This window comes from Dermacentor variabilis, chromosome 9 (assembly GCF_050947875.1).
Source record: "Dermacentor variabilis isolate Ectoservices chromosome 9, ASM5094787v1, whole genome shotgun sequence".
NCBI lineage: Eukaryota > Metazoa > Arthropoda > Arachnida > Ixodida > Ixodidae > Dermacentor > Dermacentor variabilis.
Genome location: NC_134576.1, coordinates 93,275,774 through 93,290,354, shown reverse-complemented (window position 1 = coordinate 93,290,354; position 14,581 = coordinate 93,275,774). Strand labels below are relative to the sequence as shown.

The 14,581-nt window shown below is 47.3% G+C and overlaps 1 protein-coding gene across 1 annotated transcript in view; it reads right to left on the bottom strand.

Moving 5' to 3' along the window:
- The window catches only part of LOC142558459 (prolyl 4-hydroxylase subunit alpha-2-like), a 45,729-nt gene extending 31,383 nt beyond the window's left edge, over window positions 1–14,346 (bottom strand). The window contains exons 1-5 of the mRNA XM_075670590.1: window positions 14,150–14,346; window positions 9,189–9,367; window positions 8,064–8,228; window positions 7,190–7,350; window positions 1,317–1,362 (exon numbers count right to left, since the gene is read on the bottom strand). Coding sequence (XP_075526705.1) covers window positions 1,317–1,362; window positions 7,190–7,350; window positions 8,064–8,228; window positions 9,189–9,367; window positions 14,150–14,346 — 748 coding nt within the window. The remainder of the gene's footprint in view (window positions 1–1,316; window positions 1,363–7,189; window positions 7,351–8,063; window positions 8,229–9,188; window positions 9,368–14,149) is intronic.
- Between the last annotated feature and the right edge of the window lie 235 nt (window positions 14,347–14,581).

The following is a 14,581-nucleotide window of genomic DNA, read 5'->3' as shown; positions in this document are numbered from 1 at the left end:
TCGTATGTCTTCCTTATTGGAATGTCCAACAGCCCTCGCGCGACACATGCAACAGCGATGCGGCGCTCGCATACATTATCTGGGTCTGCCTGCCATATAGTGCCCAGAAAGAAGTGGTGTGCAGAGTACTGGACCGGATGGACAATAGTCCACTATCCGAACTAAAAGCTTTAGTTTAGTGCTCCCAAAGAACATCCCCGCTAAAGACCTTACTCGTGTTATTAAAGTTCCTGCGGTCTACGGGGCTTCACGACAGACTATAAGAACGCCGCCCCCTACCGGTTTATAGTGTACGTGGTTTGTTCGTGCTCGTCTCCCTTTCTCTCTATCTCCTCCTTCCACTCTCCTTCTCTTTTTATCCCCTTTAACCCTTTCCCCGTGCAGTGTAGCCAACTAGAACTACCTCTGGTTAACCTCGCTGCCTTTCTATACATCCTTCTCTCTCTCTCTCTCTCTCTCTCTGTCTCTCTGGCATTAAGTAAAGCTCTACTAGAGTTGCGAAAGTCCATTTTTTTCTACTGAACACAATCTTACAAATTTTTCATTCATTTTATGTAAAAAATGCAATGCAGGTTGGACCTAAATGTATACACAATGAGCGTTGACAGAGTTAAGTATGCAGAGTTGAATTGTTCGCGACTTTTTCTGTGTGCATTTGACTCCGGTCACGTGCAGGGGCCTCTTTGAAGGTAGCAACTACCGTGGCCATAGATATGTTTTGCCACTCTGTGACGCATGCGGGGGACGAAGTGAGGGTGGAGTGTGGGGTAGGACGTATGGAGGCGGTGAGAACATCTTCAGAAGAGCGCCGACAAAAGCATTAAAATCTGAGGAGTTACCGTGGTATGGTAATTAGTTGGCGTTAGCTGGCAGCGTTAATATTAAAAAGCAAATTTGTTCGGCTTCCCTGAACTTGTACGCCAGTGCCCTTATTCACATTCTGTGCTCGTAGATCCTTTAAAGGATAGATTTTTGTGACATAAATGGGAATCTGTTCTGAATTATTTATTTATTTTCTTTCTGTTTTTTATTATGGGATTCAGGTATAAAGATATGTCAGCTGTGTATATATATATATATATATATATATATATATATATAACGAAGAATATTATATTAAAGGTAAATTTGCTACGGGTGGAGAGTTCAATAACTATGCGACTGCGTTCGCAAATTTAATCTCATTCAGTTCCGGATCGAACGCCTTTCGCACGACTAAACTGGAAAGCGAAAACAAATACAGAGCTCCGTCAGTGAGAAGTGTTGCAATTGCTCCTTTTCAAACGATAAAACGATCACGTAGTGGTGCCACTTACCCATGCTGGACAGCTCTTCTTCCTGTGGTCGTTGTTGTTCCTCCAGCTATACAAGAGCGAAGATACCAGACTCATGGCAGGGTACAAATAGTCACGCTGCGAGTAGCTTTGCGCCTCAGCGAACGCGATATATCCACTGAAATGTTTTCGTGTGGCCTTCAAATAATTTCTTACGCACATCGCGCCGATCGTTCATGTGATTCTCAACGAATTTTGTACAGCAATGCAGTATGCATTTCGTATGCTTGTACGGAAAACGCAAGAAGTAATTCGACCGCATACAGACCACTTTAGTGGAGGTAATACCTCGTGTTGGACTTCCTGCTTAAAAAAAATATACAAAAGTCTGGGGTGGGTAGCCTAAATAAAGTTTAGTCTTAATCGCGTATATGCTGGTGCTTTAAGTGACGACGACGTATTCTGTCTACTCAGTTGCAAGCACGGAAACCGGTTGGGATCGAGATACGTTCACTACCTTTTGAAATCGTGCATAGGCGCGACCGTTTCTTTCTAATAACACGTGACCCGACCAGACAAAAGTTTGTCGTGCTGTTGGATAATTCACTCACGCTCGGAGGCGAAATTGATTTTAAAAAAAATGCTAGTCATGGCGGAGAAAAATGTGGCTAGCTGTTTACACAATACAAATGGGAGCTTTAGATTTCGCTTACGCAAACAGCTTTTGGCTACACTAGGGTCCCTTTGCGTACGCAAAGCACAACGCCCGGCTTGCGTCCTTTGTACCCTTTCGGGGCCATTTTGTATATCTTCCTGCGTTCGTTTTATGCCCAGTGGTTTGCGTCGCCTAACTCTGCTTGCACAAAATCTAAAACGACCTGATAGAATAAGCGATAAAAATATTTAACCCATAAACAATTAATTAAAGTGACAACTCATTGGGAATAAACAGCCTTACTGCTTTGGTTTTACATGAAATGTTACGCTCTCTTTCATATTACACCCATGAAATCAGAAACTTCTAAAATAAGGCGTGTTGCTTTGTCATCCAACTAGAGATCTGCTTCACCCGCAGTGGTGACTTAGCGCCTTTGATGTTGCGCTGTTAAGCAAGAGGTCACTGGATCGAATCCAAGCCGCGGCTGCCGCACTTCGATGGGAGCAAAATGAAAAAGCGCCCGTATTCCGTACCTTGGGGGCACGTTAAGTATGACCAGGTGGTCAAAGTTATTCTGGAGTCCCCCACTAAGGTGTGCCTCATAATCATCTCGCGGTTTTGGCACGTAGAACCCGAAATTTCAGGCTTCGTTAGAGTGTTGCGGATGTTATGGAAGGTTAGTTGGGTCAGGAGCGATCTAAATGAAAGCAGCTAATGCTGACGGACAAGCTATCCCTACGTTTGCTACAGCAGTTTAACAAGGTAAACAGAGTTCAAACGCACGCAACGAACGCTTAGCTACAACTCGCTTTGTGTAGGCACGCGGCTACGGATAGTAGGAAAACATGCCAAGCAACCATTTTTATCGGACACAGGGGTCACCCATCATCTAAGGTAATAAGCGTTTTTTTTTTGTAAGAAGCCTGCGGCTTTAAAGGGGCCCTGAACCACTTTTTATTGAAATAGAGAAAGCCACTTGAAGTGAAAATAGGCTATTTCAGAAATACTTCGCCCCCAAAAATACGTCAATGCGTTCAGCAGAAGCGGAGTTATTGGCAATCAAAGAAGGCATCCGCTGAGCTCCCGCTCCATCTAAATGCCTTGCACTGCGAAAGCTGCTGCGCAGTGGGGCGTGCCCACAACGCTCCGCCTTCTAAATCTGGCGCGCAGTTCTAATTTCATTTTGGATGTTAACGTAGATGCCACGATTTCAGATTTTAGCGCCTACGATGCGCTAAACGTAAGCCAAACGGGGTTGTGCTCGGCGAGTCGCAGTGTGCTAAGCCATTGGACTCGTGGCGGCACATAGCAGTGGCCGTATTATCTGCGCCATGTAGCCGACCGCAGGTTCATGTCAGCTATCGGCCAATAGCAGCCGTCTAAGGGAATGACGAAATAGTGTGTCCGATGACGAAATAGAGAGTCTAGAAGAGAGTGATGACACGGCCTTCTGTTGAGAAGAGAGCGTTTGAGAGAAAGGTGACTTTGCGATCCGCCTGTGAGCTCCACGCACCGCGTACGACAGCAAAACTTGGTTGAGAAGTTCACTGCAGCGTACCCTACCCTCGGAATACGTTATTTCACCGCCCAAGCGGTGGTACAGGGTCCCTTTAAAGAAATGTTGTAGACATTTCCCAGTCTTAAACTAATGCATATGCGAAAAGAAGGTCTCAAAAGAGAACAAGGCAATGTGAACAAACGACTCGATTCATAAGGTTCGTAGCACTCTCTAACGCGTGATGAGGATCAGTTGCGACGTAGCAGAACCCGTCGTAATAAGATAAATAAGAAAGTGCGTCACTTCTCCGCTGCGTGGTTATTACATCGATACACTAAGGTAAACAAATGTGTCCACAACCCTGCCAAAAACGCGGTCGGTGTCTCAAAATGCATCTCAATATTGCCCAAATGTTTGCACGAAATCCTGGAGGAGTTGTGGATGCGGTACATAGGTGATTTCGAACCCCTACAAGGACAACCTCCAACCTACAGCGGGAGCGACAATTACGACCTCGACAAGCCGATCACTATCACTGAGGTGCAACAAGCACTCCATGCACTCACCCGAAACACCACCCCAGGCAAGGAAAACATAAATAACAAGCTCCTGCACAATCTGGAGGATGGCACCATTCAGTCTCTTACTGACATCTTTAATCATCACTGGGAAGCGGGTACGCTACCAGCAAACTGGAAGCACGCGGACATCATACTCATTCCTCTCTCCAGCTTAGAAACTCCAGCTCTCCAGCTTACAAAATATCAGACCAATATCACTGACTTCATGCTTAGGCAAGCTTCTGAAACATGTCATTCTGAACCGACTTCAATCTTACCTAGAATCCAACGACCTCTTTCCCGAAACAATGTTAGGATTCCGGCCCTACCTTTCTACCCACGACATCCTTCTCCAGCTTAAGGAACAAGTCCCTGAGCACATCTCACCACACAACACCAACGCCACTCTAGAACTCGACCTCAAAGGCGCTTTCGACAATGTGACTCACCATACCATTCTTACAAACCTTAGTCTCACGAACTGCGGTCGTAATGCTTACAATTACATACGCGCCTTTCTAAGCAACCTCAAGGCCACAATAGGCATTGGCTCACTCAAAACCCCGACGCTACCTACCCCCAACAAAAGAGCCCCACAAGGTGCTGCTCTATTACCCACCATTTTCAACACTGCTATGAAGAAATCACCTGACAAACTCAACGCAATACCAGGAATCAGGCATGCAATATACGCCGATGACATCACTATTTGGACCGCCACTGGTTCCGAAGGAGAGAAACAAGACGCCCTTCAACAAGCGACCGACGTTGTCCAGCAATATGCAAAAACAAGTGGTCTCCGATGCTTCCCCGAGAAGTCAAAACTATTAGTCATTCGACAGAAATCACGAAGAAAAAACAATGAAATACCCCACATCACACTGACCCTCGACGACAAAGAAATACCCACAGTAAACCGCTTCCCGCATTCTCGGCCTCCACATACAACAGGACGGCAGAGGCGCATACACCATCCAGGGCCTCAAGCAGACCACCTTCCAAATCATGCGAATGGTCAGCCGCATCACCACCATACAATATGGTCTGAAAGAAGACGACATAATACAGCTCGTCCAGGCCCTGGCAATCAGCCGCATTGCCTACGCTGCCCCATACTTACCCCTCAGTCCCAAGGAGATAGATCAATTAAACGTACTTCTTCGGAAAGCCTACAAGCAAGCTCTCGGCCTACCACCGGCAACAGCGGCACTCAAGCTTGAAGCCCTAGGAGTCCATAATACAATAAGAGAAATTATAGACGCCCACCTCACAAGTCAACGAGAACGCCAAGCCCTCACACCGACAGGAAGAACATTCCTAGCGCACCTAGGCTACCCCACACACGGCAAAGGCCACGAACAAGGAATCCATCTGGCACCCAACTTACGGGATCACATCAAGGTAGCCCCTATTCCCAGAAGCATGCACCCGGACATCATGCCAATCGTCGCCAAGCTCTCGCAAAGACTCTACAGATAAAATATGGCAGTCGCCCCACCACACTATACACAGATGTCGCGCATTACCCCCAAAAAGCAGCCATGATGGCCAGCGTTGTCGACCATAACCTTCAAGAAGTGGTCTGGATGACGGTCCGCAATGCCAGTGCCCTCGTCGCGGAGGAGACAGCCATCGCCTTGCCCGTCACCTCTAGTCTGACCAACGAGTACGTCACAATTATTACTGACTCCCAGGCAGCTTGCCGTAGCTACATGAGAGTCAGAATATCTTCAATTGCCCACCGACTCCTCAAACAAGCCTGCCAATTCCTGGAAGTTGAAATAGTATGGACTCCAGGACACAAGTCCCTCCGTGAAAATCAGCATGCGCACGATGTAGTCCGAGCTCATGCCTCCCGGACGCCACAAGAGAGGGATACGACCGCAACTATGGAACCCGTACCTGCACAATACAACGGCATACTACAACACCATAGATTGAACAGACGACAATATCCACCTCCACAAAAGACCCTCTCACGTGAAGACGCCGTAACATGGTGACAATTACAAACCAACACATACCCACATTTAAGCAGACTACACGCAGTACAGCCTACACTATATTCATGCAAATGTTCCCTTTGTAACGATTACGCCTCCCTATATCACACCACAAGGGTGTAGCCGAACGTGAAGGCAGCCCCGCAAAAACTCAACCCCCCACCCGAGCAGTGGGAGGCCATGCTGACTAGTTTGGACCCTCGTAACCAGCAGCAACTGGCGTGGCGGGCCCGGGAGACAGCAAGAGGCGTAGGAGCCCTGGACTAAGGGCGCCTGCCACACAGGCAGAAAGACACCTGCTTGTCCTTTCCTTTTTTTATATAAAGGTTCTCCTCCTTATCCTCCTCCTTGCACATCCCACACTTTCTCTTACATGTAATCTTCTCGTACCGCATAGGTGGCACCAAGTGAAACATATTTCCAAAAATGTCCAATCTGTGTGTTATGAATGCCCTTAAACATCGGCTCTTGGTCGAATTTCTTGCCACTGTTACTACATCTCACTTTTACCATCATACACATAATTTTGAATAAGTAGAACATCTTAATCACGTTCTACACAGGTTGCATCGACCAAGCCGAACGTACTTCTGCAAAAAAAAAAAAAAAAATGGTGGAACGGAACAAACAATGAAAATGGAAAATATCATGGGTGTCCTTCTGGGAGCAACTTTCTACGCGAAAAAATAATAAATGCTTTATCTACGACAACAATCTCATATAAAACGGCGTTACTTTTAAGAGAAAATCGCTTTTCTTGGCGAGCTGCTCTTCCTGTTTTGAATTGAAAACGTTTCTAGTCTCTTTCGTGGGCTGATCCCGAGGACTTCACGGGCAAAAAATCTTCCGAAAATAGATCTGCTAGCGGTGGTACCAGTGGTACCGGTTGTAGAGCCACTCGTGATAAGCGGTACGTTCTCGCATTTTTTCTCGCTTGACAGCTAGTGTTTTGAGACGCAGTCGTTGAAACGCCGCGCCTCTAATGAAACGCGCCCAATTCTCAACCCCAACTCGCTCACGAACACTTTGCATTTTATCGACTTGAACAGCAGGTTGCAGCGCGTTACAACATTGCTTTTTTTGGTTTGTGTTTATTCCTAAATTTACGAGTACTTAATTTTTGCCACGGGTTTCTTCACGAGATAGTGGAGTCTCTTGAGTATGCGAGCACAGTCACGTGTTGAGCGGGGCCTCACCTTCTCGACACTGCTGGCGAGGTAATCATGCACCGTCTTTGGCGAGATCGAGGGCTGCTTCTCGAGGCTCAGCCTTGCGAGTGCCTCTTCGAACCACTTGATGGCGTCTTCGAAGTCAGACTTGCTGTACAGCAGCTGGCCGAAGTACAGACAGTCTCTCGCTGAGCATCGGGGGTAAAAAGGGGAAGGCCACGCTTTGACAAACAGAACCTGCGCGAACACTGTTGAACCACGTTTATTGCGTGAACATGCATTGATACTACCCACTCATATTATTTGGTGTTTCGCATCGGCCTCACAGCTCCACACCATTCCCCTTTAAGACAACATACTGTACAACATACATTCGCTGGAAAAGTATATTGTGGTTAACAGAAAAAACATATACGAGAGATGCTGCTGAGTTTGAATCTAATCACCCTGTTTGATTGGCTGTCCATATTGAAGCTATGAAAAATTGACTGTTGCGTACTCTGGTGCTATTTCCCCTCCTGAATTCTCTTACTTTCTATGTGTCTTGCTTATAATTATTCCATGAAGCATAGCTAATGCGGCTCCATTCCCTGATATTTTCTTTGCATTTGCTATGCAAGTCCTCTCTCCAATTGGAAACAAAAGGAATCTAAACTGTGCTGTCAAAGCAATTCAAAATACAATGTACACAAAAGTTCCAAAAAATATCCTGTATAGTAGAACTCTGCTAGCTTGGGCACATCTGCAATTAGGAGTTTTGTAACTCAACGAAAACAATTCATAACTGAACAATAGTTCACCTATTCTTAAGAAAAAAATGAGGGAAAACAATTTCATCCACCTCAACTGGAACGCAGAAACTAGTTAGCGATACCAAGAGGCTATATTATGGCACGCGTACCTGTCAACTGCGCCATTGCCGTGTGTCCCATGATGACTCCTTTCGTCATGTCGGTGAGGTTGAGATGGTACGTCTTCTGGAGGAGGATGAGCGCCTCTCCGGCGTCCAGCAGGTCGCTCGGGCGAGGGAACGTGTCGTTCGACTCCATCATCAGCTTCTCGATCCCTGCCATTTGAGAGCGACGACACGCGACAAGTCAAGCACGCGAACTCTGTCACTTCTTTCAGTTCGGCAAAGCGGACATGCCTCGGGAAAATTGCGGAAAAGGACGAGTAACACAGGCACACCACCAACGCCCTTGAGTCATCAGTCATTATGCTGAACTGTCGAAATATGTGTAGAAGTTGCATATTATTCTGAGACAGTGCACATTAGATTCTAAGAAAGTTTAGGTGAAGGAAGACACTAGGTGCATATTCCCTTGTTATAATAATTAAGCAGTAATTAAAATTAGCTTAGTGTACAGCAACCCATGTTGTATTATTTTAATAGAAATAATTCGATGAGTGGTGCAGTCCGCACGCGCAAGATGCGCATGCATTGGCTGGAGGCGTTACAAGAAAGGAGAAAAAAAATTCTTTCGCCATTTCTTACGGAACTGGGATGGTCGAACCTCTCGTCATCTGTAGTAGTGCCTTCAGCACAGTGGTCGTGTGTAGCACTAAGACATTGAAGTAAAGCCTACCCAAATTCAGTACCCAGAGGGTACAATTTGCCGGAATCTGAAGTTCCGTTCTTTTGTTCTTATTTTCTTGCCACGACTAGGAAGAAATAACACAGTTCACCCATGATTACGATACTTCCTAATTTGAAATATGAGCTCAGCTGTATAGGTTTTTTCATTTCCCGATCTGCTGACTAGCGCGGACAATCTGTCTCGCGCGGCACGTTGCAAACGGAGTGAAGTGTGGCACGACTGCTTCGCTAATCGGGAGATCGAGAGACGCAGCGCGTCGGTGACGCGTGGGCGTGATACACAGCAGCCCTCGCAGACAGACCTTCGCTCATTCAGCGCTTTGTTTCTTTAGATGCCATCAGTGCCGTTATCGGTTAACAGACGACGCGGGCTACTCTGACGCTATCTTGTAACCTTAACGATATCGCGTTAATAAATAGAATACTCACCCATCCAGTCGGGCACCCGAAAGTGGTGCACGATCTCATTCCAGTCGACTGGCAGGCGCTTTGTGGTGTTGTACGCGTCCACGCGGCTGGCCGTGCGGGTTTTGTACTCACGCTCGGTCGAAGAGGGTGTGAGCTTCCGGTCTTTGAAAGCATTCGTCTCATAGTATTCGTTCAGAAAGCTGCAGTGGATGGCGAATAGCTTAGTACGCTCATATCTATAGATTCAACAAGTCAGATTTTACGAAACTTTCGGTTTAACAGTGCCGCTCTAAATACACCGACAAATATACGTAGGGCATAATCGCATCAACAAATCAAATCACCGCTGTGGACTCAACATCAGCCTTGTTTACCAACGTTTCGGGATAGGAAACAAGGGTTAAAGAAATCGATTGCGCCAAACGCGCTGTGTTCAAAATACCTTGAAATTGATCCGCGTAGTTCTACATGAAAAGCATTACCATGGAGGTTTCAGACGGGGCCGTTCTCCTTATAAGATGCTGCCCGTCGCCAGAGGAGCAGGTTTGACAAAGAGAAAGGAGGAGAGGTCTACCACGACAGCGTGTTTCTGGCCTACCTCTCTTTATCGGGTACGAGAGAGAGACAGGGAAAGCAAGACGTAGATGGCAGGTGACTTTGTTGGAGTACTCAACTTGGAGTACTCCAACTTGGATTAACCGAGGAGCCCGATATTTATTAGTCATATCATGAGAAGCCAACATTTCATTTCTTTATTCCATTTATTAAACACAACTAATTTCCCCTATGTTGTCCTCGGTGTCAGTGTTTATTGACTTCTCATGGTATGACTAATAAAAATCGGACCCCTCGGTAATGCCCTTTCTTCTCGTTTATAACATAACCAGGGTCTCGAATCCGGCAGCATTGATGCCTTCAGGTACCAGGTATAGGTTTATTGACCGGTTGCCTTCACCCCAAAAGATCACGTTCTTGTGACGTCTACGGCAGATGAGGATGTGGCACGTCCGCCGCCAAGGTCTGTGAATGGTGGCGCTGGCTAACACTCACAGGGTTCTGATAGGCAACGTGAATACCAAAAAAATGGGATGGGGAAACGACGCCGCGGTAGCTCAATTTGTAGAGCATCGCATGCGAAATGCGAAGGTTGTGGGATCGTTTCCCACCTGCGCAAAGTTGTTTTCTCATATAATTTATTGTCCATTAATTTATCGTTTCTTTATTTCATTTATTAAGCACAAGTAATTTCCCCAATGTTGTCCTCGGTGTCAGTGTTTGTTGGCTTATCAGGACATGACTAATAAAAACCGGGCCCCTCGGTTAACCCCCTTTCTTCTCGTCCATGTAGCAATGTTATTCATTTTAAAAGAGAGGAAAAATGGCCTCCTATAAATTAAGAGGGCGTTTGATTGGGCTGTCGCAGCAACGCTGCGGGTTACCGCCCGATGCTTCCGTCGGCGGTTACACAAATTTGACATCAGGAGATTGGAATAAAAACGCCTTGGCATTACCTTATAGGGCTCCTGGACGCTGTTGAAAAGTTGAGAAGTTGCAACGTCTCGAAGAAGAAATTATGCGATCTACTTGGAAAACCTATGGGACGACAACTAGCGACAAGAAAAGTACTCGCAATTCGTGCCGAGAAGCCTACAGAGCCGTACATCTCCTATATTCATGACGTGTTGGCTCTGTTGGACGATGCGAATCCTGTTAACCGACAATCTTACCATGTGTCAGCGCCGGTACGTTCTGCTAGACAATATGAACCTGCTAAAATGCTTGGTAAAGGCACAATTGAGGCCTGGTGCAGTCCTTGGGCCTCGACCACCTTACAAGGTTATTCTGTGTAGGCTACCGCCATCTCGACCAGCTTACCAAGAAGGATGCGTATTCTCTCCCTCTTATTGGTGACGCTATCAACACTTTCAACGGCGCCAGATATTTCTCTTTATTCGAAATGCGCTCATGATGCTAGAAAAATTGCTATAGACGACCAATGCTGTCCACCGTGCTTGAAGTTTTTCGCCGTGCCCGCCTTCAGCTTAATTCGTCGAAATGTCGCTTTGGGCACTGTGAAATCTGCGTACTCGGCCACCTTGTTAACGCTGCGAGCGTGCACCTAGACCCTGATACATTCCGCGTGGTAAGTCACTCCGTGGTCGGCCAAGGACTTCCGCAACGGTTTTTGCCTATGCTTGTACTTCCACCGTTTTGTCAGGAATTTCTTGGAAGCATCCCGCCCTCTCATTGGCGTACTCAAGAAAGACGTAGTTTTCACTCGAGGTTGTGAACAAGCGGACGCCTTTCGATCGCTTGTTGCCATCCTAATGCTCCTGTTCTAGCACATTTCGGCCTTTCGGCCAGTACCGACTTTCGCACCGATGCCAGTGACCACGCATCAGAGGCGCTGTCCTTGCAAAAGAGCAGCATTGTATATACCGCATGCTTGCCTACGCAAGCCGCCTTTTCTTGCTGTCGGAGCAAAATCACTTCATCGCAAAATCACTTCATCGCCGTCGCAAAATTCCGAATGTACCTTTATGAGAGACTCTTGTCGGTTATTACAGACCACCATGTAATTTTCTGGCTTTCCTCACTCAAGGAGCTCAGTGGTCTGCTTGGTCGTTGGGAAATACGTTTTCAAGAGTACAGATATTGTGTGTTCTACAAATCTGAACGGCTTCACCTGGACGCCGAATGCTTCTCTCGATACCCAGTCGATCCCCCTAATGCACTGGAAGGTGAACTTGAAGACTTTGTCCTTTCCATGACAGGCTTCGTTCTCATATCTGCCGAACAGTGCCGCGACTCGTCTTCGCGGCCTATTATATGAATGGTCTCAACTCTCCGCACCCTGACCCTTCCCTAATGATGCTTGTGCTTGACAACGACGCCTTACACTACTGCAACAGCCATGCTGATGACATTGACCTCTTGCGTGCTGTTCCAGGGCGTCTTCGCTCTGCTGTTTTGAGTCACCTTCACGACTAACCAACCGTCGGCCACTGAGGCGTATCACGCACACATGATCACTTCAATCGGCACTCGTTTAGGGGTGGTCTCTACCCTTCGGTGCGATAGTACGTGGCGGCTTGTGAACTCTGCCAGCTGCCTAACATACCTGCCATACTGCCTCCGCTTGGCATCCCTGATGAACCATTTTTCCTAGTGGGACTCGATCTCCTGTGAACCACTGGGAATAGATCCGTTGCAGTCGCTACTGACTACGCACGCTGTACGCTGTGACACGAGCACTTCCCACCAGCTGTGCTATAGATGTAGCCGATTTCATTCTTCACAATGTCCTCTTGCGCCAGGTTGCTCCTCAGCCGTTAATCATGTACCACGGCAGCTGCTTCCGGTCTAAAGCAGTCGATGACACTCTTCGTTCCCTCTCGACCAACCACAAGTTCACCACAGCATACCATGCACAGACAAACGGCCCCACTTAACGCCTCAACCGTGCGGTCACAAATATGCTTCCTATATACGGGTGCGAGAACCACCGGGACGGGGATATCAACCTGCCTTTTGTGACCTTCGCGTAAAAGTCTTCCCGTTACGACACAGCTGGCTATTCACCTTTTTATCTGCTGTTTGTCTACAACTCACCATTGCCCGTGTATGTGAAGCTCCATTTTGATGCAGACTCATTCATTGCCTGTGCTCATAATGCTCTTGCCCGTGCTGACATCGCACGCCAGGTTGCTTGTGATTGCATACTGGCCTTCGCAGGTTAATTAAAAAGCCGAAGTTTCACCCGAAAGTCGAACCATCGAATGCGGTAGCAAATTAGTAGACAACTATACGAAGTAAGTATAAAATATTTACCGACTGTGTAAACTTATAAACATTCGTTTACTAGCTAAATTAACAAGCGCGATTTCATGCGCACACAGGTAAACAGGAATATATCGCACTCAGTGACCGCGGAGACTGCCTGTCAAAAGGCTGGAGGGAAGAAGCGTGGCAGCAGCAGCGAGCGACTTTATCTTAGTGCTGCCTCTGAGGCCAACATAGATCGCCTGCCTGGCACGGACAATCTGTCTCGTTCGGCACATTGTAAACGGAGCGTAGTGTGGCGCTACTGCCTCGCTAATTGGGATGTCGCCAGAAGCAGCGCATGCGTGACGCGCGGCTGCGATTCACTGCAGCCGCCGCAGAGAGACCTCCACTCATGCAGCGCTTTGTTCCATATATGATATCGACGGACACGCTCGCCGCATGCCTTATGGATGGCACCGTCGGTGAAAAGACGACTGCGCGCTACTCTGGCGCACTCTCATAGCGCTCATCTCTGAAGAGCCTGTCTCGCGCGGCACGACACTTTTCTTCTCACGCTTTCGCCACACCCTCCTTCTCCGCTTTCCTTCTCGGTACCCCTTTGCTATCGCCGTCTTTCGTCCCCCGCTGCGATCTGCGTTGGCTCTTACATCCTTCGCCGTGCTCGTCGCCTCGGTTACAACGAGGACGCCGACGCTTGCCGCAGGAATGGGCGCCTAAGAGTTGCGTTTTAACAGCTATTACGTTGCAGTTGTTGGTAAGAACAAAATCCCGCTAGTTCTGTTGCTGGACATTTTATATTAGCGAAGGCTGCCAGCCAATGACAAAGACCAGTTGCGATCAAGAAGCTTTGTCAATACTTCTCCACTTGCAGAAGGAGTGCGCTACAGAGCTGAGTCAGGGCAGCGATGATGCAGGCAAACTTATTTCATAAAACGCCAAAGGTCCAAAGGTCCATGAGGCCTCGGGTTTCGTTTACGAGTTTCAGCGATTTCGCGTCTTCAATAAACATCGAAATTCGTCACTCTTGGTTGTGTCAGCAGCTAGTAGTGGAGATGTCTATTATCTAAATAATTTTCGGTTGCAAGAAAGTAAGTGTAAAGTTACAAAAAAATACGTTAATCGAAAACCGCCTTAAAAATAACGATCGCGCGTTAGTAGCGAAGTGCACATAGCGAGGTACGCTGGCAATTCCTCACCTGCGCATGTGATCCAGCTTGGTTTCCATGCGGTGTAAGAAGTCGTCGACCTTGGAAACGAGCCTTTGCTCTAGTGACATCAGCTCCTTCATGTGCGCCACCGACGAGAAGACGTTGGTTGCGCTGACCGCCGCGGGGTTGAGCAGGGAAGCGAGCCAGAGCGTCGAAAAAGTCGTGAGCAGTAGCCGGCAGCGCATCGCCGTTGCCGATGGACGGTTCAACTACGAAGCAGCTAGAGGGAAAAATGCCTAGGTGAAAAACAGGCATCGTTCTGTCACAAAAAGGCCGTATTTTTAGTCGCTCGATAACCAAGTGCCTAGCGAAGAAGTTACTTTTTATTGTCCGTTGTCATTGAAATGCGTTCTCTTAAGAATCTCAAAAGAAGAAAGCCCATTGTTTGAACAAATGCGACGAGTAAATATGAAGAAGAGA